Genomic DNA, 25,754 nt, shown 5'->3' with positions numbered 1-25,754 from the left:
TGCTTATATTTAAACGAATCGGTAGAATAGCGTTCGTGACGTCATAAGTTGTCGCGTTGACGACCATTTATCTACTGGGAGCGAGGAACAGATTTTACCGTAGAAAGTAAACAAGAGTCACTCGATAACAAGACGATTATGACAACCCGTCAACCGATATGACAATCGAAACAGAAACCGTAACCGAAGCAGACTCAAAAACCCAGTTCTCCACTATTGGTCTATGTGCTAGTGTATTGTACAAGCGACAAAACGTATTTTCTCAGTTGCTTATTACAGGAGTTCAGACAAAAGGGCCTCCACTATTTTCAAAACAAATTAATCTCTCTATCTCTCTAACACCTGAAGAAAACACGAATCGTTGAAACCAATTTTCGCTGCCATAAAATACTGTGCCTTCTGCAGGAAATTTTAAAACAATTTCGCAGAGGAAACACGCGTCCTATAATTTTAAAGGACATATATAAAATGAATGTGCCTATTTTTATATGAACTACGAGATTGTGACTACCGGACAAATTACGGGTGGTAGGAGTCCTGTTTGATTGGCCGTGTAAAATATTTCTAACAAACAATTTCCATTGGTGCGATACTCGGCCGAAAGGGTCATTTTGCCGCGTTTCGTTGGCCGTCGACGACGTACAATTGAATGGTACCGGTGCGCAAGTGTCGGCTCCGCTCAGCTCCGCTTTGTCGCGCGTCGGCGCGGATCGATAAGCTCTGTAAAACGGTGGCCCCCGTGTTCGGGAACGGTGCGCGCATTGCATGGCGACGTCGACGTCGACGACGACAAAGACGACGACGAACACGGCCGGCCGAGAGCATCCTTAATGTCAGACGCGAGCCGCCTCTCGGCCTCAGTTTTGTTTACCGTGTCCTCGCGTAAACAGCGGAGAGCCGACAACCGAAGACACGCCAGTGATGAGGCCCCGTTGTCTGGCTGCTATCGTCATCCTGATCCTGATCGAGGCACCCGACCCTGGTGACGGTATCTCCAACAGCACGTAAGTTGTCGTCGACAACGAATCGTTGTCGTCGTTACGTCGACTTGTTTTACGTCGTTTAATTTACCCCGATCGTCTTTCTTCGAATTCGCTGGGTTCCCTCGCTCGTTGCACAAGTCGCACGCGCCACCCCTGGATCGCGAACAACGTGGGCGACGTGCTTCCCCTTGACACGCTGACTTGTCACCCATATTTCGAGCATTGCTGCTCGAGGTTCGACAATTAGGTTTTTCGTTTGTCAATCGTTTACGTCGAGAATCGTCGATTTCGCTGGATTCCCTCGCTGGTTGCACGTGTATTCGGCACGCTGACGCTTTAACCCACATTTGGAGGAAGGATTGAACGTAGCTGATTTGCGTGTGACGATACGTAGAGCGAGATAGAGTCGAATCTAATTTTTCTTTAATTAGTCGATATTTTCCTCGGAGGATTCGCTGGATTCCCTCGCTCGTAGCACAAGCTACGGCACGCGTCGTCCTTGTTGTGGAAACGTGGGCAACGTGCTCTCGCCTTCTAGCGACTTTCCGTCGAATGTGGGTCGTTTGAACGGTGACTTATGGTTGGAAATGAATTTTAACGATTGTAGTTGATCTAATTTTCCCATGATCCGTGGAAGTGCGAGAGGTTCCAGGAAGTAGTTGACTCCTCGTTTTATCAACTCCTTCCCTTGTATTTCTATCTTTTAACACTATTCCTACCGCAACCGGTCAAACGACCGTTTTTAAAATTTCGATTAGAATTTCCTATACACAACCGTAATTGAATCGCCTTTAAACTTCACGACTTTTCCTAAAATATACGTACAATACATTTTTTTCAATATTCACTTCTTTTTTCTTTTATTGTTTATTTTCTGAGAAAAATTTGTAGTCTGTCTTACCTACCACGACCGGTCATTTGACCGGTAGAACGATTTAGATCTTTTTGTAATAGTATTCTTTCAAAGACTCGATTCCGAAACTGTAAAGTCGTTACAAACGAAAGGTAGTGCAGTTTTGGCATCATTTTAGCCGAAAAGTGCGTTCCAGGGACTGCTTTACGGCACAAAGTGTTTACAGTTCTCGCTCGCCTATCGGCCTCGCGGTGTTTATTTGCCTGATTGGTATCCGAAGCGATCCAGAAAACCTCGGATTTTCTTACACCTCCTTATTTGTAAAAAATGCGGTGAAAACGAATAAAATGTACATTATGTACTCCTAAATAATATATCATTTATTGTTCCCCTAGGGGTTACAATCCGTTTTCCACCGCTCTCACTTAACTTAACTTTAATCTTAACATGGACTCCTACATAAAAGAAACTATATTTTTATATTGTCAAATTGGCTATTATCTTCATTCTATATTAAAAAGTATAAGTTGTGCTAAAGACCGGTCATTTGACCGGTCGCGGTGGGAATAGGTATACGCGAAGTGTCGGTAGGAATAGCGTTAAAAAAAATTAATAATAAATTATATTTTGTTGTTATCAACATTTATCCATTCGGCCGAAGACTGAACGCAGGTTTTTTCGTTTTCGTATGGAACATCCATTGACACCATCTAATCCCAATTCTGGTAGTTGTGAAAGAAATCATAAGGCAAGGGGTTAATCGTTGTTCTCCTCTTCGAATTCGCTGGTTTCCCTCGCTCGAAGCACAAGTGCATTCTGTACGCGCCATCTCTATCAGTATAAAAACGTGGGCGACCTGCTTTCGCTCTCCCTTGGCACGTTTTTCCCCCTATCTAAGCTAAGTGTATCGCAGATTTGTCCATTGACATTTGAAAATTATCAGTTTAGCTAATAAATCGCGCGCGTGGTAGAATTACCTTATGATCTGCAGAGGTTTTATATTTCTACGTGAAGAGAATTCAATTTTCACGTGTCATTCTTTGAGACTATTCTAGAACACATTGCACAACAAATTTCCTTATGATCTACAGAGATTTTGTATTTCTACGTGAAGAGAATTCAATTTTCACGTGTCACTCTTTGAGATTACTATAGAACACATAAATTTCCTTATGATCTGCAGAAATTTTATATTTTTATGTGAAGAGAATTAAATTTTCACGTCTCACTCTTTGAGATTATTATAGAACGCATCAATTTTCTTATGATCTGCAGAGATTTTATATTTTTATGTGAAGAGAATTAAATTTTCACGTGTCACATTTGCCTTCCTGAGATGATATTGTTTTGAACATTTTATAAGAGTATACGTTGCATTTCATGGAACGTTAAATGTAAAATTCCACGTAGACTGTCCGCAGGATGAACGCTGATAGCCTTGCAGAAATTGATTTTATGCAATTTTGGTGGTGGCGACAGCGTACACCGCGTCTAGGTTTGCTTTCTATTGTTTTCCATCGTAGGTTGGATGATTCATTCTGTGGACTGTTGTGAGAATGTTGTGATCGAAGAGTTAGGTGATGTTTGGAGGCTCGTTATGGGATCTTTTGTACCGTGTGTAAATGCTTGAGAGGGTGAATTGATCAGTTCCAATAGTGGATGAAAATAGTTCAGGTGGACTGTTATAGGGAGTGATTATGGTCGTTACAGCGTGCTCCGAGTTTGTTTAGGTGATGCTGAACGTTCGCGGTTTTGCTTTGAAAGTACAATCTTTTTGTTACAGTCGAATTTTCATTCGCTTTCCTTTGGCTCCGAGTGATTTTCAAGGATTTATTTCGAGTAATTTTAACATGAGAGACAATTGGAACAATTGTTCCCTGTTACCAAACATCAGAAGACAACTCGCGTTTGTTAAAATTTCATTCAGCTCGTACAGATCACCGACAACCTTTTGTTGGCATGTATTTTGCTGCACTGTATTTCAATTAATGAATCGCATAGAGACCGGCGTTTGTTAAATGGAGCATATTGTGGAGCAATTACTGACGAACCTCTGTTGCCGAGCGCACAAAACGTTTTAATCCCAATTTTCACAGTTTATGTTATAAAAGCTGGAACGAGACAAAAATTGATTCTACTAACTAAATTATTCTTACTTCTTCTATCTTATTATCGTTAAATATTCTTTATTATTATTATTATTATTATATTTTAATTATTCTTTCTCACTATACATAAGTCATTAATTAAAATCAAATCTTTCAATCTCCGTTTCACTAAATTGCATCGATTTCAAGAAATTTCGAGGTTACCGTGTTGGCATTGAAAGTATCAATCCTTGGGAAAACAAACTTGGGAAATAGTTCAGTGGAGCATGATGCAAGAATTGGCGCCTACTCGTCGCGGGGATGAATCGAAATTCAATACCGATGGCGTGTTGCCAACGAAAATCCACGTTCGTTTCATCCCCTCTCATAATAACTGATAATTCCCTTAAAAGTTCCTAATAAATTAGGATCAATTATACATCCGGCGAAACAACATTAATTTAGTGATATAATATTTTTGTTTCCAAACTTTTTCCTGTGGAACCTTCACCAACATATTCGTGACATTTTTCCGATTAAGATGAGCCCAAACACGAGGCACTTTGGATCATGTTTACTCCCTTAATCCACGATAAAGTAGAACCTCGATTATGCGAACTGAGGCAGCATCGGGGACATAGTGGAACATCGACGCTCAGATAATAGAACAAGCTCTCAATCATATCGTATATGGATCACTTTAGATTGAACGGTTAACAAAAATAATGAAAAGTTCAGACGTCATCGGTTCGCATAATCGAGGTTTTACTAAATCGTGGATTACACAGGCAAATATGGTCGGAAGTACGTCATGTTTGTACTCGTTTTAATCAGAAAAATGTCACGAACACTATGATAAAAGTTTCACGAGGATACAACGCAAAACAACAATGTGTTGTTAACTTAACGAACCACCCGTACGATTCTGAACTCTGAGAACAATTCGGACGAAAGTGTGGATTAGCAATGGTATTTATCAGTTAAGGCACTTAGCGAACCGGTCACCCGGCAACTCGAAGGATTTCCCGCAAGTTTCTCTCGAGCGAGTGCCTACTCCCCGAAGATTGCCGGGATTCAATCTAGAGTTTTGATGGAAGTTGTCTGGTGTTCTCAGGGTGAAGGCATGGGCAGAGAAATTGGGTTTCGAGCTGTCGCAGTTGGGAAAGTACGTGACCAACGTGGAGAAGTTCCACGAGAGCTACAAACAGGCGGAGGTGAAGCCACGTGATGGTAACGCGCTGGTCCATGAGATCGCGAAGGACATCAGGGCCATGATGGAGTCCAAGATCTCCGCCATCAAGGTAACGCCTCCACTTCCTCGGAACAAGTTAGCTCCTAAAATGTCTAGTCCAAAAAATATTAACCTAGACCAAAACTTCACGAGCTGGTTTCACCTTTTGCACTCGGATGACCCTTTTAAGGGGCACATTACGAATCTAGAATCGATGGCTTCGAGTGCAAAGGGTTACTAAGCCAGTTCAAAAGGGCACAAGCCAGGCCATAAAGTGTGCTTAATCGCAACTTTGCTCCGCCAGAGGATCATGGACGTCGCAGAGACGTCAGCCTTATCAGCCCCGGACGCGGACCCGCCTAAAACCTTCCTCTTCATCAACGCGAAGAACAACACTATAGACGTGAAGCACAGCCGCCACTTCGGCGGCGAGGTGAATCTGAGCTTGTCGGCGGTCCACGTGCCGACGAACGTCTACGAGAGAGCTTCGGACGTGATCAGAGCGATCAAATGGTCCGAGGAGCTCGACAAGACCTTCATCAACAACTACGATCAAGATCCCTCGCTGTCGTGGCAGTATTTCGGCAGCGCGACCGGCTTCATGAGACAATACCCGGCGACCGACTGGCTCATGGAAACGGTGGACCTCTTCGACTGCAGGACCAGAAGCTGGTACATCGAAGCTGCCACCAGCCCCAAAGACGTCGTCATACTGATCGACACGTCCGGTAGCATGACTGGGATGCGCAGGGAAATCGCCCGACACGTGGTCAATAACATTCTGGACACGCTTGGGAATAACGATTTTGTGAACATCATCACGTTCTCCAATATCACCAAAGAGGTATTTAGAGCGATTGAACTCTTTTTTGTTCAAGTGTGTTTTTAAGTTGAACCCGATTATGATTATTTTAATCTCCTGGAAAATGAGAATTGCGTCGCGTTCATCTAATTGCGAAATCCCGTTGAAGGTGGTGCCCTGTTTCAACGACACCCTGGTCCAGGCAAACTTGGCGAACGTGAGGGAGCTGAAGAGGGCGATTTCGAATTTGGACACGGAGAAAATAGCGAATTTCTCGCTGGCCTTGTCCACCGCGTTCGAGTTACTCGAGTCCTATCGAGACGAGAGGGAGGGGGCCAGGTGCAACCAAGCGATCATGCTGATAACGGACGGCGTGCCCTACAACTACAAGGATATCTTCGAGACCTACAATTGGAAGGACAATCAAGACGAGCCGTTCAAAGCCGACATGCCGGTCAGAATGTTCACTTATCTGATCGGTAGAGAAGTGGCGGACGTTAGGGAGGTGCAGTGGATGGCCTGCGCGAATCGGGGATACTTCGTGCATCTGTGCACTTTGGCTGAAGTCAGGGAACAGGTGCGATTCTCGGTTATTGTTCTTCGCCGAAATTACTGATTCAGTGAATTCTTCTTTTCTTTTTTTTGAAAGTGGACATTTTTAAAATGCGAGACATTTGGACATTTGTATTATATACAGTGATTTCTCGATATATGTCGCCAAGGCCTGGGTGATAAACGTCGCGGAATTATCCCCACTACCGCGGGTATACCCCGTGAGAGGCCGCGGAACTTGGTAATATTTCAGTTCATTGAGATTAGCCGATTTGTTGATGTTGTGCAGAATGGTCGAGTCACATTTATTTCCAGATTGTTTAATCCTTTAAGGAACAAAATATACTATGTATTAAGGTAGCTTAGGAAATGAAGATCTTATTGACGATTTGACATCAACGAAATTAGAATCGACTGGCAATTAAAATTGAAGGTCGTTTTAGAAAATATTAAACAAATTCTTTAAAAATCATCAAACACTTGAACCTATATTTATTCATAGCAAAGGTCGCAGCTGGTGCGCCTCCAATTGCTATGAAACTTGGTAGGCTTGGAGAACAGCCAAAAATATTAGACACGTACTTTTTGGGCGACAGTAATTCAAGTTTAAGGGATGAAACTACCCTTCTAGAGTATTTATACCCCCTACAAAGTAACTCGGAGATAATTGCACATAGAAAAATATTTTTCCAACAAACGTAATACATAAAAGTTCAGAGAATCATGTAACGCGATGATCGAATTTTTACAAATACAAGTTTGTGTTCGTGAATTCACGTTCGACCAAGGCAATCTGATGAAATTGTACGATACTTGTGCAAATGTCTGAAGAACCCTTAATGCCGCAACTCGTTCGGCTTTAACATCTTCAAACAGAAGGGAATTCAGAGCAGAAGAGAACGCTAGACCTAGTTCGTAGGTCAATCGTTCTAGGAATCGATGTCGAAGACATCCGAAGCTTCTCAGCCTAATTCCTCTTGGTAACGCGCAACGAGTGTCTCGGGGAAACCGAACCGAAAGCTGTCGAAAAATTCCTGAACGCCCCGAAAGTCTAAATTTTACCCAATTCCATAGTCCCCATTAATTACTTTTATCCCCCGTCTCAGAATTGTGAATCAACTGAATTTTAAACCCGCAGAGACGGAAATAAATGATCAATACAAAAATTGCAACCATCCTCCAAAATTTTTAAACATTCTAAACACATAATTATAACTTTAGAAATTCCGTGAAATAATTTATCTAGTAAAATGCAAATTAAAAAGTTAAAATACGCGATATCTAACATGCTCAGTGCACTCATTAAGCAGGTAATTTTGCATAAAAATCAGCAGTCCACTTATGCACAGTAATCTCTCCGTAAATGTCCTATCTTCGGATCTGTCGAGCGACAGTTCTAGAAGAGCTACTACAGTCTCGGCGGTGTGCCGAACGCGGAGAAGGATAGCGATTGAAAAAGAAAGGTTGCTATTTCCATTAAAAAAATCAACATTCCTTATCTTTGATTTTTCATCAATGAAACTTTTACCATCGAATTTGTCACGTTCTTCTGCTTAAAACGACACCAAACACGATACACTTACGATCATAATCGCTTGACTTGACATTTACGGTAGAGGTACACGAATTCTTCACCTCGATTCTTACGCAAGTAGTTGTGATCGTAGCTGTATCGTGTTTGGTGTCATTTTAATCAGAAAAACGGGTGTACCCCGGGCAAGACCCGTCTTGTTGACATACATCGAGAATTCACTGTATATACGGAGTTAGTTGATAAATTGAACTAATTTTTTATGAAACAACCCATGTAATTTAGAATTAGCAGATCCGCAGTCTTCTGATCTAAGATACTAAACTATACTCTGGACGCACCGGATGAAGAATCTCCTGTTTTAGCTTATCGAAAATTGATGACCCCTGGTCGTCATTTCCAGGTGCTGAAGTACGTTCCAGTGATGGCTCGACCACTGGTCCTAGGTCGCAACGATCATCCAACCATCTGGACCCCTGTCTACGCTGACATCACCGACCCGAAGATGACAGACTGGCTATGGGAGCAACGCGAAAGCGAGGAACAACAGGAAAGGTTCCTCAGGCTCCACAGGCGGAAGAAACTGTTCAACAGCGAAGAAAGGGATCGCAGGTTCGTGAAGAAGCAGGCGAAGATGCACGATCAATCCGACGGCCTTCAAAAGTACAGGCTGATGACCTCGGTCAGCATGCCGGTGTTCGATCGACGCGAAAACGCGGTAAGCTATGCCTTTAAATAAACAAACCGTGTAACAACCTCACACACAGGACCGTCGACTCTTCTGATCCTCGAAAATCGTGAACACTAGGCGATCCCCTAAATTGTTCTAGTTCAGTGTCGTCCCGGCAAGAACGACGAGCGTTCTACTCGCCAATGATCGTGCTCGCTCGAGAAAATCATCTCGCCAGCGAAACGAGAGAAATTGAGTGTTGGCCTGAGGTTCTATCTCGATAAAAAAAATGTCACACGAGCTTTGTCATCGAGAATAGATTACCGTTCTCCCCATCATCGTGAACCGTTAACCCCGTTCTATTAATAATTATCGCAACAATGCGCGCTCACGTGTGCGATCGCGACGCTGCTGTCTGATCGACGACCACCTGTCACCGCGAAACAATTGATTCGTCAATAACCTTCCCGTGCGTTTTGCCAACCTTGGACTGTCCAGGTGTGGCCCGGGGTAATTTTTGGGAACACTTCTGTCGAGGAAATTCGGACAATCGGAGGCACGATCAATGTTCAGTTCCAGGAAAGAGTTGGTTCTTCTGTCAGGGAAAAGTGCAAATATTATTTATTAATACAAATATTATTGATCAGTATTTGAAAATTACCCGCTTCCATAATACGCAAACTTGTTATTGAAAACGGTACGAAATATTAAACAGAACAGGGTTGATTTCTTTTCTCATAAAAGTCGAGACTTTGCGTGACCTTCGGTAACCTTGACAGACAATTTTAACCAAAAAATGCTTTTTTTGCACAAAGATGTCTATAGTTACTTATTTCTCCTAAAACGTTTGAGTTATCTGTTTGGAATTTTTTGGAAGTACCGATTACTTTGTTATATTTAACAATTATCTGTGTGTCTTAATACAGATACTTTGGTTTCGAAGGAAATATGAAGGTTTAACCTAAACAGTCGAGGGTTGATTCTCTTTTCTCATAAAATTCTCGACCACGAGTAACTTTTTGTGACCTTGAGAAGCTTCGCACAACCTTGAACGACCCCGGAAGGCAATTTCGATGAGACAGCAGCGTCCAATCGTCAACCATGATCGCAATTAAGAGCGAACCTCCTCGAATCGCACACTCGCCGTCGGATCAGCGCAGTTGTTTCGCCGTAATCGGTCAGCTCGCCGTTATCGTCATGTCACTGTCATTCAATTATCGAAAGTTAACCCCCCGCCCCGTTTCTTTTATCACTGTTTTTTCAAGCGTCTCGAGCCAACCCCTTCGTTAAAAGGGCGGGTTCGAGAACGCCGCGGAACGGGACCGATTTTCCTTTGGTTTTAAGTTCCTCTTTGTCCACAGAACATCACAAGGCAGGTGCTGGTGAACGAGGCGTACTGGGTGACAGAGACTAGAGAGGTTGGCAGCAACACACAAACAAAAACACAAGCAACGTTGTTTCAATGCATAGAGCCCCGTAACCCTTTCGCCTTTTATACTTCGCGCGCGGCCGACACGACCGCGCCTCCGGGATCGATGATCGAAATAATCGCAATTACCTTTAAATACTCACAATATTATTACTATTATTTTTTTAAAATACCATCGTGCATGCGAATGTCTGCGGAATGATTCCACGCGAACAACAGTCGCGTATCTGTTACGGTTGAGGCAGAAAAAATTCACAAAGTTGGCCTTTCTTTCGACTTTTACTAGGTGAAGCAAAATATTTTGAAAATTTGTTTCTGTAAACTCCAAACATGAAAATGGCTTTTGAAAATCGTCTCGATCTCACAAAAAAGGAATTTGCAAGTTTAGATTTATTTTTTGACTACGGATCTTCATACAATTCCCTAATTTGTTTGAAAAAAATTTCTTTGAATCGTAGGTTAAAAATGATATTAATTTCTGGTAGTATGAATACTTTCATCAAAAATTTGCATATGGGATAGATGCACGAAGATCCGCGGTCCATTTATAATTTTTCCTCCTGAGTCTTGATCCCTAGACTGATTTTTAATGAAAATTGGTTAACAGAAGCGATCAAACTGCCCGGGAGTATTTTTAAAGGTTCGTGCCAGTTGCAAAACTTGCTAGAAAAATGTGAAAGAAATAAAGTATGCACGGGAACGATTTTTCTGGAACGACACAAAGTCCCAGCGGCGCGAGAAGATGGCCGCGCGGCGATCTTTTGTTTCATTTAGGTCCACGTTCGTCTCTCTGGTATCTTACTTTGGTCTAACACTAGTTCTGGACTTAGTTTAATCATTAGGTAGGTTTAGGTACTTTAGTCTACCCTGTGCCCTGTTCGAGACGAGTAGAAACACGGATAATCCTGCCCGCCTGTTGGATTGCGAACGGCGAATACCTCCTGTTGACATTATTATTATTATTATTATTATTATCATTATTATTATTGCCATTATTATTATCATTATCGTTATTATTATTATTACTATTATTATCGTTATCATTCTGTAGTAGTACTCTGGTTCTGGGGTAACTACGCACATTGTACAAGAAACTAAGAGAGAATTTAACATTTTTGGTTTTCGGTTACAAAAAGCAAAACGAGTGCACACGCACACGTGCACACGGTACGGATTGATCAGTTTTTCTTCCGTGCTAGATTGAGTTAGACGAGTAACATTGTAGAGTATGGTCGGGCACCGTTTTGACGATCGTTTCTTCCTCTGCGAATTTTTGAAACAATTGGAAAAATTGTTGATTAAACTCGGGAAAAGTGAAAACTCTCCGGAAAGACGAAAGAACTCGTCAATCCTGGTTAACGGGTCAACGACGAATCGAATCGACTAGTCAATATAATTAGAGTAATTATAGTCAATATAATAATCGGTAAATTAATCATTCAGCACCGTCAATCGTGAAAATGCGCGAAATCGTATGGAAATTGGGTCCGATGAAACAGACGGTTCTTCTAGCTCTAACTCGATATCATAATCATAATTAGTGATCGACGAGATCGTCAGAGAGGAAACGGATCGACAGAACGATAAACGGCGCGGCAAATTTTGTAATTTGATCATTAACACTTAGGAGAGCCTGCGTCAGACGTTAATTGTTCTTATTGTGTATCGTTCTATATTATTGCCATTATTCTTTCACGATTATTATTCGATCTTTTTGTTGATTCGTTTCGTTTTGTTTCTTATTGAGATACCGTAGTTGAGCTAGTTTTATTATACATATCCAGCCGTACGTCAGAGATGATTGTTTTCTTTAGTAAATATCGTTACTTTTCATACTAGTACAGTGTGTCTTTAGAGGAATTATCATTGTGATAGCGTTTATTGGAGAAGGTAGATACGCTTATGGTTATGCGACTTGGGATGATGATGACTCGTAATTCATTTTTCGATACACCGAAATCGACGGGTGCATGGAGGACGGCGAGTTTGTCTGAAACGGTACGGTGTTTCTTTGCGCAGACACGGATCGCCGATCTCCTCGGTGTTGCCGGCACGGATGTTCCCATAGAAGAGATACAGAAACTTATGATGCCGCATCGGGTGAGTCAACTATCGTTTATTCTATTTATTTGTCGCATTAGAAATGTCCGACTCCTCACAATAATTTTAAACAGACACAATACAACGTTTTCTCGATATATGTCCACAACACCGGTCTAACCAGGGACATACAGGGTGTCCCAAAATTCAATCAACTCCTTGGAATAGGTGGTTCCTGAGGTCATTTGAAACAATTTTTTCCTTTGCGAAAATGTTCTCCGCGGTTTCGTTAAGGAGTTATTAACGAAAAACACGGACCAATCAGAGCGCGGCTACTGTGGACGCATTCCAGCTCAGCCAATGCTCAGCGTCGACGTTGCCTGTAGCGGCGCTTCGATTGGTCCGAGTTTTTCGTGAATAACTCCTTAACGAAGCCGCGGAGAACATTTTCGCAAAGGAAAAAATTATTTTAAATAATCTCAAGAATCACCAATTTTAAGGAAACAACATTTTTGAGACGCGATGCGTGACGGCGGGAAGAGCGGGAGTGTTGGGTTGCGTCGTGGTGATACAATGAACAAGAAAATGAAGAAAAATTGATTTATAATAATTAGTACTCACATTTTCAGTCGTAAATGCACTCGCTGCTTCAAAACGCGTGTCACTGAGCCATTCGGGGACGAACTGCGCAGCTGACTTCGAGTACACGACAATGCCGAAAACTATGGGACGTACAGGTCAACGAACTGCGTACCTGGTGGGGGATAATAGGTATACGAGAACCTAAGGGATGTGCGGTCAAGTCAACGACCCTGACTTAATTCCACACAAATTCCGAAAAATTTTTCCCCACTCGCGATCCCTGTTCACATTTGCCAACAGCTGTGTACTAATAACAATTGCAATATCACTTACATTGTCGATGGATGACTGTACAAAACCAGCCTTCTTTAAGAAAATTTCTTAATTAAGGGAGGTATAGGACAATAGCCACGCGGAACTGACATTTCTACCCCTTACTGGGAAAAAGGACAGACGATGATTTATGACAGTTACGCACCCATCCGCAGAAAAATCGAAACACGCGATTGCCATAAATTCCTGTCTCACAGCGGTCCCTCTCGTACCCTTTTTTTTTTTCGTCTGACCACCTGGTCGTGTTTGTAAACGTTACGCGCATTTTCGACACGCGTAACGCCCCTCCTAAACTTTTCGAAAAAATCATGCGCAAGATCAGTGTCGTTCGAATCGCGGTAGAGAGCACATCTCTGAAAGCTCGCGATTGTTAGTGTGTGTTTTTAGTAATAATATTTCAACTAATCACTAGACTGCGGATTATTACGCAAAATAAATGTTTGCTATTGCAATGGACAGCAGCCAGACAAATATTGGATTCTTGTTTCAATCGTTTTAACAAGTTGAAAATAATAAGTTGATGTTTTTAAATTATTTAAAATTAAATTATGGCGTGTTTAAATTCGCAGTCCAGCGATTGTATTAACCGAGTGTTGTGATTTGTGCTCCGATGCAAGTGATACTGCAATTGTTATTGTGTGTTGGCAAATGTGAACAGTGATCGTGAGTGTTTATGAGATAAACATACGATTAATTTATATATAAAAAAGTGAAAGTGTACGTCCCTTAGTTTTTGACGTTGTCGGATACCGGAAGTCAGCTGCGCAGCTCGTCTCCGAATGGCCCACTGAACACGATTCTGTACGAACGTATAGGTGAAGGTATATCATAATTCTAACTCCTGTCAACACCGAATCTGTTATTATGTTATCTATTGCGATACATTTGAATGTATAGCAGCTCAAGGGAATCTTACACGTTGAATTTTATTTATACCATTTTTCTGGGTTGAAGGTCATTTGAAGGTCATATTATGTTACATGCATGAATTCGTTATTTCGTCAGCTACAACATTACGTTAACGAAAATATATCATTCCATTTAAAAAAAACATCGATAACCTTGAAATCTCATAAAAATGACCTTGACAAATTTTTTCCCTTACACCGTTATATGTGGCCCTTCAAAACGGTGTAACTTTGTTCTACGAAGTTTTTTTGTACAACGAAAAGTAACGGAGATATTTCGGTGTCCTGCTTTATCGAATTCACCCTGTATATTGGGTTGGAACGAAAGGTCGTAGCGATTTTAAATTAAAATTCAAAGATAAAATTAAGATATTTATTCATAGGTTTATGTAATAACATATAACGAATGGAAAATTTGTTATTGAATAAAACTATGAATAAATATCTTAATATTATCTCTGAATTTTTATTTAAAACGCTACTACCTTTCGTTCCAACCCATTATATACATAGTGTTCATTTGAAAACTTTTCAGGTGAATATCTCGAAAAGTATGAAAGATATTAAAAAAGCGTAAAACACGTGTCCAAGGATTTTGAGGGGGAAAGGGGGGGGCGGTATTAGCTTTTTATTTGGGTGGCGTTTGCAAGGTCATTTAAAGGTCAACTTTGTTTTTTTAAATGGAATGTCCCATTTTTTATACCATAGATCGATAGAGTATCAAAGTCTGAGTATAAAAGCGTTGACCTTCATATGCCCTAAACCTAATGGTTAACGAGATTTTACGCTTTTTTAATATCTTTCATACTTTTCAAGATATTCGCCTGGAAAGTTTTCAAATGAACATCCTGTATATATTGGGTTGGAACGAAAGGTCGTAGCGTTTTTAAATTAAAATTCAAACATAAGATTAAGATATTTATTCATAGGTTTATGTAATAACACGTAACGGTTATCTCGAAAATGGCAAAAAATAATAGAGGAAAATGGAAAATTTATTATTGAATAAACTTATGAATAAATATCTTAATTTTATCTTTGAATTTTAATTTAAAAACGCTACGACATTTCGTTCCAACCCAATATAAATACAAAAATAGAGCGTAGAAAGTATCCGCGTCGGCACATTTTCAAACTTTAACAACCATTTACAACTATTAGGAAGTACATAAAAATATAATTGGTTATATGGATATGTAGAGGAGAGTCCCCTCTATCTCTTGACTCAAACTTGAACTTTCTTGCGTGTTTAGTTTTTGCGTAACACGTAATTTTTCATCGAAATCATGCAGTTTTACAAAAACCAATATTTTTCGAAAACGTTGCGTGATAGAGCAATTCTGCTTTCGGATTTGGTTTTAGAATGACAAAGTGTATAAGAGTCGCCCAACAGGTATTGCAAAATAATTTTGGTGTTGGACAGTGTAATTAATTCGATGTTAATAAACTAATTGAAGATCTGACGAGATTAATGAAATGTTTTCTATTCTGTTCAAAACAGCTCGGCGTCAATGGATACGCGTTCATCGTGACCAATAACGGTTTCATCCTGATTCATCCTGACCTCCGTCCAGTGGTAACGATCCGGATCTAAAAGATTCTTAATAACTTTAATAATTTTTTACGAACGTTTAGTAATTTTTCTTTTCATCTTACTTCCGTTTCTTCTTATCGAATTTGTAGTAGCCCGAATTGTGTAGTAGATCATTTTTAGTGTCTTCTTTAATGTCCGAGTTTTAATTAATCAATGATGCAATTACAGTTCCAGGGAATCCTGAAGCCAGCCTACAACAGCGTCGACATGGCGGAGGTCGAGTTGATGGATCAGGATAGAGGACCAAGGGAGTTCGACGAAGGAATTATTATGGTAAATCTCTAGAATGATGAACATAATTTAAAAAAAAAGAATGTCCGTAATACGATATCTTCTAATTACAGCTTCGAACTGACGTGGTCAATCAGGAGAACGGTAGCGTGACGCTTCACACGAAGTACCATTACGACGACATGGTAATTAATTCCATAATTAACGTTGAACGGTATGTTGGAGTGGAAAATGTTGCTCAACGCTGAGCTTCGGTTTATTAACCATTTGCTTATCAAAAGTCACTAACGTTCACCTAAAGACGACTATCGGACAGAAAAATCGCTTGTAACAATTTGATTGTTGCTATAAAAATCTAATAGTTCCTGCAAGAAACGAAAACATAGTCACGGATTTCTATGCAAAATAATTAACAAACCGTGTGTTACGATCGTAAAAGACAAGACATTTAGGGCCGCATTTATCAATCTTTTTAACTATATTTTCGAAATTATTTCTCGCAGACTTTCTCGTTGTTTCCAATGCGATGGCGACTGGTTTAATTGAAGGGGGTATGCAACCGTTTAGGCCTAATAAACTAGAGTAAATCTAACATTTCTTTCTCGCATATAAGTACTGTACGTCCATCAGGTGATGCCAATGAGAAAGTTGTAGGTACCACGTGTTTGCCGAATCGCTAGACAAAGACAGCAAAGCACGTACAATGAATTCTCGATATATGTCAGCAACACGGGTCTTGCCAGCGTCGCATATCGTCGAGGAGACATACCCTGAGCCGTGTTATGTTTACACTCCTCGGCGTCCGAGGCCTCACGGGGTATACTCCGCGGCAGCGGGGATAATTCCACGACGTTTATCGTCCAGGCATTGGCGACATATATAGAGAAATGACTCTATCGAGTGTGACTGGAACCGAGCATCGATGTCGTCTGTTCCCGCCGAGCCTAAGCGTACGAGTGGGGTCCGCCGCCTGGTGTCAATAGTGGAGTCGTGCAGCCTGGTGTCAAGAGTGGGGTCACGCAGATCCTTCAGCACCCCACTGTCGAAATCACAGTCGTCTCCTGATAGTACAGTGATTTTTCTCTATATGTCGCCAAGACCTGGACGATAAACGTCGCGGAATTATCCCCACTACCGCGAGGTATACCCAGTGAGGAGTCCCGAAGCTCGAGAGGCCTCGAACTCCGAGGAGTGCGAACATAACGCTGGCAAGAATCGTGCTGCTGACATACATCGCGAATTCACTGTAATTCCGTACTTATGTCACGACCCAATAGAAACAATCCGCAAAAAGACTTCACCGGAGAATTGCAACTTCTGTTCCGTTTCTTTCTTTCTTTCTTTTTTCTTTTTACAGAAACGGGTGGGCAGAGTGAAGAGGAAGTACGATTACACTGGCATACCGAACACACCGTTCACGGTGGTGGTCAGTTTGCCGGAACATGATCACGCCGGAAGCTATCGCGTGCACGCAACCGAGGAGATACACCGTATGCACGTTAGTGGTACGTACCGTGTATTCGTAGAAACCAATTGCAATCATCGGATCATTGGCATATGTCCTACTTTCGCGTCACAGTTGACGCACCGATTTTCGTTGCAGTTCAATTTCGTGTCACCGTGCGATCACTAGACTGCGAATTTTATGCGTTTGTGACAAATGAATGGGCGAACGAAATGCAAAGCAGTGCAAATTTTAAAGGGGTTAATCAACATTTTTCTGTTTTCGATTCGTTGAAATTATTAGGAGAGGAAATATATTTTTTCTAGACCTCTGCCTTGCAGAATCGATGAAGACAGTTTCTATTGTGTGTAAAAGTCCGCAGTCTAATGATCACACTAATGAGAGAAGGAGAGGTTTCGCTCAGAGTGAATGATTTCGGGGGGTTTACAATCCGGTGTAAATCGTCTTTCTGTAGATGGACGCGTAGAGGTCACATGAAGGTGACCTACGTCTTTTTAAATGGAATCCTATATTTTTTAATGCACTAATTGATGAAGCTCGCTATTCTCTATAAAAAGATGTAATCTATACGTGTCGAAAAATCATTGGATTAGGAAATATTTCGTTGGAAAATGGTCGTACCTAGTACGAACACTATGCCTATCGCTACGCTATACTAGGCCTTTTCTGTGATATATAAATGATGCTTCAGTGTGATCTTAGCTTCAGCTAGCTACTGTTTTGCTAATTACTCTAGCCAGGTTTTCTCTCTTCAGGCAAGAACGTGTCGGATTATTTCACTGGCACCAACTGGCGGGTACATCCTGATTGGCTGTACTGCAAGTAAGTCTCTCGAATCGTCTTACATCACGGATCACTATGCGAAATTTTCTCCGTACAGTAGGACCTCGATTATCCGAACCTTTTACGTCTGAAGTCTCTAGCGTCCCGACGATCTTCAAATTTAAATAGCTCGATCCACGTTCGTGTATATCTACAACTGCATTTGATCTGCGAAAGGGTGAATTAGATTTGCAAAAGACTTAACTTGGAGTGCAGAACTTGTATAAAGTTTCGCAGTGTATCACGGATCAGTTCTTACCAGATATCGAAAGAGTTAGGGTTAGACTGTTCAATAAGAGAGCACAACGTTGGAAGAGTTGCCCGCGGGAAAATAGGTTGATAGTATTTGAAATTTCTCGATCCAGGTATCACTATGAGGACGAACGGCCGTTCAATACGTCCGAGGCACAGCTCCTGCACTTCCTGGAGCGTATCCGCCAGCCAGCCTGGAGGTGGAAAGACATGAAACAACCATCCCAGCCGCCGGAATACTCGGCCACGAGTTCCGGTAACGACACTCATCATAAATCGAAACGTATGCATCCTCACGGCACAATTATCTCTACCATGACGCACTGTTCAGGAAATATGGAGATTGAAAAAGTTAGTTCAAATGACCTCAGGTTTCTCCGATATTTTTGGGACAAGAAAAATTGCAATTAGAAACGAAGGTCTATTTGTAAGTCGACCGAACCCGAACAGTGCACGAGGGTTAATCTCGTACACTTCGTATACACGGATACGTAGAATGACTATAACGATACGTAACGATAGCTTTGTATAATGGTAATATCGTGTTTGTTAAACAGCTACGGCTTACAAAGCGGACAAAGACTTGTACTACTGCGACAGGGATCTTCTTCTGAGCCTGGTGTTCGACGCAAAGGTAACCGAATGGTTTGCGAACCCCAGCACCACGCGCGAAGGAAAAGGGTGAGAATCATAGTAATCTTTGCATTGCATGACACATGTTCTGAACTAACGACACGAGAACTAACATAGAAGCCTAATAGATAGACGTCCTTTGCAATGGCGAATTATGCAGTTTAAAAGCCTAATCTCGCCAATAATTTCATAATTCTCGGACTAAAAATGAATCAATGGTAGAAAAGGTAACTTCGAGAAACCTCAAGTCTTGCTATGGAACAGTAATAAAAAGTTGAATAGTTCGAAAGATCTAGACCTTATGTCAATATGTAGGTACCAGAGGTACCTTCTCCCAATTTGTTTTTAAATATTCTATTGAAAATAGGAGGGTAGTAGGTTTCTTCAGAGATATATAGCGGAAGAAAACCGACAATAAAACTAAAAAAAAAAAGCGTTTATCAAAGACAGTGAAACCGTTCCCTATGTGTGTGTGTGTATGTTTCCGTTCTCTGCACAATTCTCTCTCTCTCTCTCTCTCTCTCTCTCTCTCTGGTTCCGTTCTCTTATTATTTCTTCTGTCAGGATAACGAAAATAAACGCGCCCATTCCTTTTTACTAATACTGACCACTTTGACGCCATGCAGACCTTTAGCTAGGCTGATGAATCTGCTGCCCAGGTAACGTCCACCACAAAAAACCACCTTACGTTTTCTTTTAGAGGCTAACGATATCTGTCCGTAACGATATCTGTGTTCGTTGTTATCGCTTCTTTTGCGTCCGCTTCCCTCTCTTTTTTTTCTTTCTTTCTTACTTTCTTTTTTCTTTCTCTCTTCGACACCACGGTTCTGTTCAATATTTTCAACATTTTTTCAAGCGATTTTCATTTTGGTATTCACCAGCAGTTTACGTGTTACTGTTTCGTTCCTTCCGCGGTTATGTAATCGGCCGGCTGGATCGCGAGGATCTTTCAGGGCTGGAGAAAGATCAGGAAGAAGCAACTTGTGGATCCCGGAACCGGAAGATCGATGTTCAGCAGTTCGACGTGTACATTGTAGATGAGAGACGCTTGGAGACTCGATTGCAAAGCTGTTGTTATTTCAATAATTGGTCAAAATTCCTCGATGTAGGTGCTGAAAAATTGTAGGAGTGTTAAGCTGTTATCCTTTAAAATTCGTTTTCTTTAAGGGACGCTGTAGTCCTCCAGTAGGCTTTCAAAATGAAATTGGGCAGGGCGATAACACAATTAATACAGCTAACCCTTTGGTAGACTTTCGAAATGAGTTTGGGCAAAGCAACAACCCGGTTAATTGATTTGGGGGATGCTTTAGCCCTTCAGTTAAAAATCCACGATATATCAATGTGTCCTCCCTACTGGAGCAAGCTGAAACAGTAAAAACTATGTAGTGCTAGGCCAGAAAAGCCTAAAATTTCTGTACATGCATGAAATGTAAAAAATGGTCGAGCAAAATGAATTGGAACATAATCTTGCGACGCAAACGAGTCTCCAAGAAGCTCCGCCCGTATCGCGCTAGCGTTTGTACATTAGAAAAGACCGGTCCTCGGGCGTCAGTTTCTTCGAAAGACTAATTTAGGGCGGAATCGTGACGTTCATCTTCTTGTAGGAAAGAGTTCCAACAACGTTTCGGCGTGACGCTCGCGTTCATGGCCACTCACAGTGGCCTGACAAGATGGCAGGACTTCCTGACGGATGAGGATGGCAACGTCCCCGAGGAACACTTCGGCAAAATGTATTCGAGAGCTATAGACGAAGTATGGTACAAAAGAGCCGTGGAGCAGAACTACGTCCAGCCGGAGAGCTTCGTCTTTTCTGTGCCAATCGACGAGGAGGGTGCTGATAACACCACCCTCGTCACTGCCAGTCGTGCCATTTTTATTAATAAAACAAGTTAGCATTGTTTAATTCTTTAAAAACTTACGTCATCACATTTTCAATATCCCTCCTTGGGAAGAGCCTGGGTTAGATATCCTAGGTTAGGTACCTAACCCAGCCAGAAGACCAACAATGTTGTTCTACAATGTAGAATCTAGATCATGTTCTTAAGACTTGGTTTACGGAAAAATAACGAGTTCTAATATTTTTAATTTACAATTATCAACAAAGAATGTATTACTTTGGATACATGTTCAAAAAATGGCTAAAACATGTGGAGATAGATACATTCATGTTATTTTTATTACATTTTTGGGCCTCCGTAAGCCTAGTGTTAAACTTGAGATGTATCCAGCTGTTTGTAGAACAACATTATTATTGTCAATGTCCAGGTGGAAATTGTTTGGTACTTGTTTAGAGAGCCAAACCGCGAAGGCGCCAGCAGCAGTGGTTGGCTTCCAGTTCCAGCACACTGCTCTTCAAGGACTCTTCCAAAACATAACCTTCAGCTGCGAGGGTATCGGTAACTGCCATACGCACTGCGGTGCGGAGAATTGGGCTTGCTACCTAGTCGACAACAACGGCTACGTGATCGCAGCTGAGGACGAGGCCGATGCCGGAAAATTCTTCGGCGAACTTAGGGGACCGATTATGGGCAATCTTGTTAAGGAAGGTGTTTTCGAAAGGATCAGGATATTCGATTACCAAGCTGTCTGCTTCAAGAGCACGCAGACTTCTAATGTTGGCAGTATCTTGCTCACGGTAAGGTCTTTTCACGGACACCTTGTATATTAATTCGTGCTCATTCACTTTCGTCAAAAAAGACATTTGTGTCAATATTTCAAAAATGTGAATTTCTTACCATTCTTCCTGCTGATTGACTACTAGAAAGCTGACTATTTATCTAGTTAGCCTGAGTTTTGTTGGTACTTGCAAGTACATACATTTAGCACACAACCCTCCATAAGAATACCCGATCGAAATCGAATTAAATTTGTTCCAAACGTTTCACTGAATAAGTTCAATAACAGGTGTAAGTTTTCAATATCAGAGAGAGTCGATACAATTAAATCAAGCAATGACTAACAGGAAACAACAACCTCGTCTATGATAGAGCTATGTTATGTCTTGGTTAGGTTCGAATGTGTTCGGTAGCAAAGTTGTATATTCGTACGTACCGACGCCGCGTCGTCAAACTCGCCGTTGTTTTCAGCCATGGAAGAACATGCAGAAAATAATCACCTGGTTCCTGGGTCAAGCAGCCTGGGCCTGGGCCAAAGCAGGAATGTGGGAATCCGAGTACGCTGAAGCGTTTGCTTATCCGAATGAGGACGAAGGTATGCAGAGGGACTATCAGGAGAGCGAGGAAAAGTCGCCGGTCGACGCGAAGGACGAGAAAATGTTCGATCAGAAGGTCCTGATCAATCGAACGCGACCGGAAGCTTGCGACCAAGAGGTACAATCCCTAATCGATCTATATCGACTCATTAATTTCTTCTCTTTAGCACTACACTATCTTCGGGACAGACATGAGCAAAGAATGTCCTCTAGGAAACCGAAAGATTCTTTCTATATCTAACGTTTCCCTTAACAAAAAGAGATTATTATCACCCAAGCTTGCTCTAGAAGATTCTTTTAGTTAATTCGTGAACAATTGATTACTCGTGAACAGTATTTCTTCTTATTTTACTGCTTTTTGATCTTTAAACACAGAGGATTCTAACACTGGCGATACTCCCGCATTTTACCAACCGATTTCTAATGCGCATGCGTCGCTAGCTCCGGTAAACATGGCCGCGTACGAATGCGCATGCGTACACGAGTTTGCGCACCATGAACATAGTTTCAGGAACACTTACTTGAATATATAGCGGTTGATTTAAATTGTTTAACCCTTCCAATTTTTCTGTAGAGTACAATCGTCATCGATTAAAAATAATTAAGTACACAGGTATACACTGTACCTCACTGTCAAGAACATTAGAGGTTCCAAGGGCAGTTCCTCTTGTATGAATCCTCTGCAACAGGAGTCAGAAGTCCCGTCTGATGACCAATCTTTACATCCTCTGGCCAACAGGTGTATCTGTACCTGCGTAACGTGTCGTTCGAGTCGTTCGACGTCGAGATGGACATAAACGACAACTGCATGAGGTCGTACATCGTGCAACCGGTAGCGTCCAGTAACATGTTGTTGCTGGTCGTGAACACGGATTGCACGGATACGGTGTCGCCCACCTTGAGCGTGCTGCCGGAGGAGGTGCTGTACGAGAACAACTCGCTGGTGTGCCAGAAGGCGATCAGCCCTTTGAGGAGGAAGAAGCCTCAGTCCTGCATCCGCACCCATCCAAGGGAGAGCGAGATCAAGGACCTGTGCGGGCTGGCTGTGAACGTGGCGCCGAATATCTACCTCCTTATACTGTTATCGACCGTCTGTATCCTCGTTAGACAGGTCGTCTTCGGTCACGATTAATTTAGCCCGACCCAGGAGACCTTCTCGTCACCGCCTGGGGTCCGAGGAAACCAACGATGCCAGACGAGGAGATGTCTCTCGACTTTCCTCCTTCTCGCAGACGGGTTCTTCGTCCTTCGTGGCCATCATAGATCGCGTTAGCGGCGCTCTCGAGCGACGAGATTACACTTGCCAATCGTCATTCAGCTTCTGAACGAGAGAAAGTACAATTCGGGCCGATTCGTTGCGAAGCAATCAATGTTCTTTTCTTTTCTCTGTTTTTTCATAGTTATCGCGGTTTCGAGGTACCCTAGTATCCACGGTACTCGCTCCGAGAGTGATCGAACCCCGGGCAAAGGGTTTACATTCTCATCCGAGCAGTGTGTTCAGCCAATAGCCGATAGAGGTTGCTATTAGCCGAACACATTTTTCAAAGTGAAAACGTAAACACTTTGCCCAGCCATTATCTGGCGGATGGATTGTAGCACCTACTCGAACGATGATTAGTCTTCAGCCCCGGGGTTCGATTACTCTCGGAACGAGTACTATACTGTATAACGACGCTGTACAAGCAGAGACAGGCTCATGGTACTGTCTGCTGTACTCTCCGAGGTTTGGTTCACGGTTCAGGCTATTTTGTGTATAGAATTCTCGGCAGACGATAACCGCAATCGTCGTCTTCACGGCGACCGAGAACCTGAAGAGGACGTCCGCGACTCGGTGCCGAACACTAGTCCTAACGAAACAAACGACCTTACTGCCCGAAATGCAACGCGGTGTCTGCCACGTAGGTGTCCCTGCTCTGCCACTCATTGTCGTTACTTCAGCCCAAATCGGACAACAAAATTTGCACATCGAACGACGAATAACGAATTCAAGTGATTTGATCACTACGTTAGAGTTCGACGTTGATGCTAGATCGCTGTGTTCTCGGGATATCGAGCGATATTCGCGATCAATGGCGGATTAAGTCCACTTTGATCTGCTTTTAGAAAAAAGACATCTGAGACATGGCCATTAAAAGTGTAACGGACAGCTATGATGGCTATGAACATATTTCAGGTGTCTTTCGAAAATAGATCATACCTAGGGTACTCGATCGAAAATCAAAATAACCTAAATTTTTCGAAGAGTCTTACACCGACAGAATGAGGGAACAACGGAGGAAGACACTTCCTCGTCAACTATATGTGTTCTGCAACTCACGGGGGCTGAGTCGTAATCCGAGTCAAGTTAGTCTTTGATTCAATTTTTAATGGGGAATCACACTCGGGTTCGTTACCGATCGCGAGACTAGGGCTAGAAGTTCGAACATTCAGTTAATTAAACAATAATTTCTTACTGGTTTAGCCCTTTGCGGTCCAAGATGTTCCCTTTCTTTTGAGAACTCGCTACAACACGTAATTCTATTATATTCCTGTATGTAGCTTCACTAATCTATATGTAGAACAGTTGAAAAATACTACAATTGTTCTTGCATACAATTGTAGCATTATTGATGAATGTAATATAAATCAGTAAACTAAGTGACTATTGGATAGGACCAGAAAGGGTTAAAATTCTCACTTGAAATTTTCTTGAATACCTAATAGTCTATCAAAAAAGAAAACATTTTTGCCCCATTTTCCCCGTTTAATCAAAATTGAAAATTCTGAAAAAATCCGACACATCTCGGGTACCGGGTCACATATTGGAAAATTTTTTCCGATTTTTTCGCTGCAAACTATGGTCGTAAAAAATGAAAAATACAAAAAAAAATCAAAATGATTGCAGACTTCGTATTGAAGTTTAAAAGTGATACCTACGAAATTAATTTAGCAATAAGATATTGTCATCAGCACTATATTCAATTGTTTTCAGAGTTTTTGGTCTGGTACGTCGTAGTTAAAAAAAAATAAAAAGCAAGGCAATAGTCTTCTGTTGAAAGTCGTTCGAATTGAATTCTTGCAGCTCTGGTTGAAACGTGCACGATCATAGTCGAGTAATATAACGTTGAACTCGAGTCGTAGCTTGCCTTGGGCGTGGGATTAGGCGACTTCCGGTGGTCGTAACACATATCCCCCGTTTAAGAGCCTAGCTGAGAACGAGGAAGTCAATTCGGGGCTCGTAGGTAGCACGCACTTACGTTTTGCGCGGTGTAATCGTCGAACGGAGCCGTCTCGATGATGAAATCGCATTTGACTTGCCCGGTTAGAATTCGCTTGCGCCAGCATAATTTCCCAGAGCGACGAAGTAAGTAGGTAGGGTCTGATTAGGGGTACGCTACTCCGAGGGCAGGGCCATGACACGTGCCGCGGACACCGATAATATATGGGACACATTTCACAACAGATTTTTGCGCTTTGTACATTAACCGAACGTAAGACGGTGTCGTCGTTTGATATTTATAGAGATTACGGATATTAATTTTGTATATTAATGTATTATACAAAGA

General features: G+C 41.8%; 1 protein-coding gene across 4 annotated transcripts; it reads left to right on the top strand.

Moving 5' to 3' along the window:
- The first annotated feature begins 741 nt into the window (after positions 1-741).
- On the top strand, positions 742-25,201 carry Stj (voltage-dependent calcium channel subunit straightjacket). 4 transcript variants are annotated; one of them, XM_076801249.1, is made up of 19 exons: positions 742-1,004; positions 5,038-5,224; positions 5,459-5,998; positions 6,126-6,533; positions 8,443-8,757; positions 10,071-10,127; positions 12,158-12,238; positions 15,503-15,577; positions 15,764-15,868; positions 15,940-16,011; positions 17,184-17,331; positions 18,047-18,113; positions 18,479-18,648; positions 18,923-19,046; positions 19,625-19,657; positions 20,603-20,886; positions 21,290-21,633; positions 22,085-22,327; positions 22,949-25,201. In XM_076801249.1, exons 1-19 carry the CDS (start codon positions 922-924, stop codon positions 23,339-23,341), a joined length of 3,729 nt encoding a protein of 1,242 aa, XP_076657364.1. In that variant the 5' UTR covers positions 742-921; the 3' UTR covers positions 23,342-25,201. The 4 variants fall into 4 exon arrangements, with proteins under 4 accessions (XP_076657364.1, XP_076657366.1, XP_076657365.1 ...); XM_076801251.1 differs by lacking the exon at positions 10,071-10,127; XM_076801250.1 differs by lacking the exon at positions 19,625-19,657.
- Positions 25,202-25,754: the final 553 nt, after the last annotated feature.

The sequence above is a fragment of the Halictus rubicundus genome, chromosome 15 (genome assembly GCF_050948215.1).
Source record: "Halictus rubicundus isolate RS-2024b chromosome 15, iyHalRubi1_principal, whole genome shotgun sequence".
Taxonomy (NCBI): Eukaryota; Metazoa; Arthropoda; class Insecta; order Hymenoptera; family Halictidae; genus Halictus; species Halictus rubicundus.
Note: the sequence above shows the minus strand (reverse complement) of the source record. Positions and strands in the feature narration are given on the sequence as shown.

Bases quoted from the DNA above. Each gene is read 5' to 3' on its own strand.
- Stj (XM_076801249.1), top strand. From the start codon at position 922: ATGAGGCCCCGTTGTCTGGCTGCTATCGTCATCCTGATCCTGATCGAG. The intron at 8,758-10,070 runs GTAAGCTATGCC...CTTTGTCCACAG, and splicing joins TCGATCGACGCGAAAACGCG to AACATCACAAGGCAGGTGCT. The intron at 18,649-18,922 runs GTATGCATCCTC...TTTGTTAAACAG, and splicing joins CACTCATCATAAATCGAAAC to CTACGGCTTACAAAGCGGAC.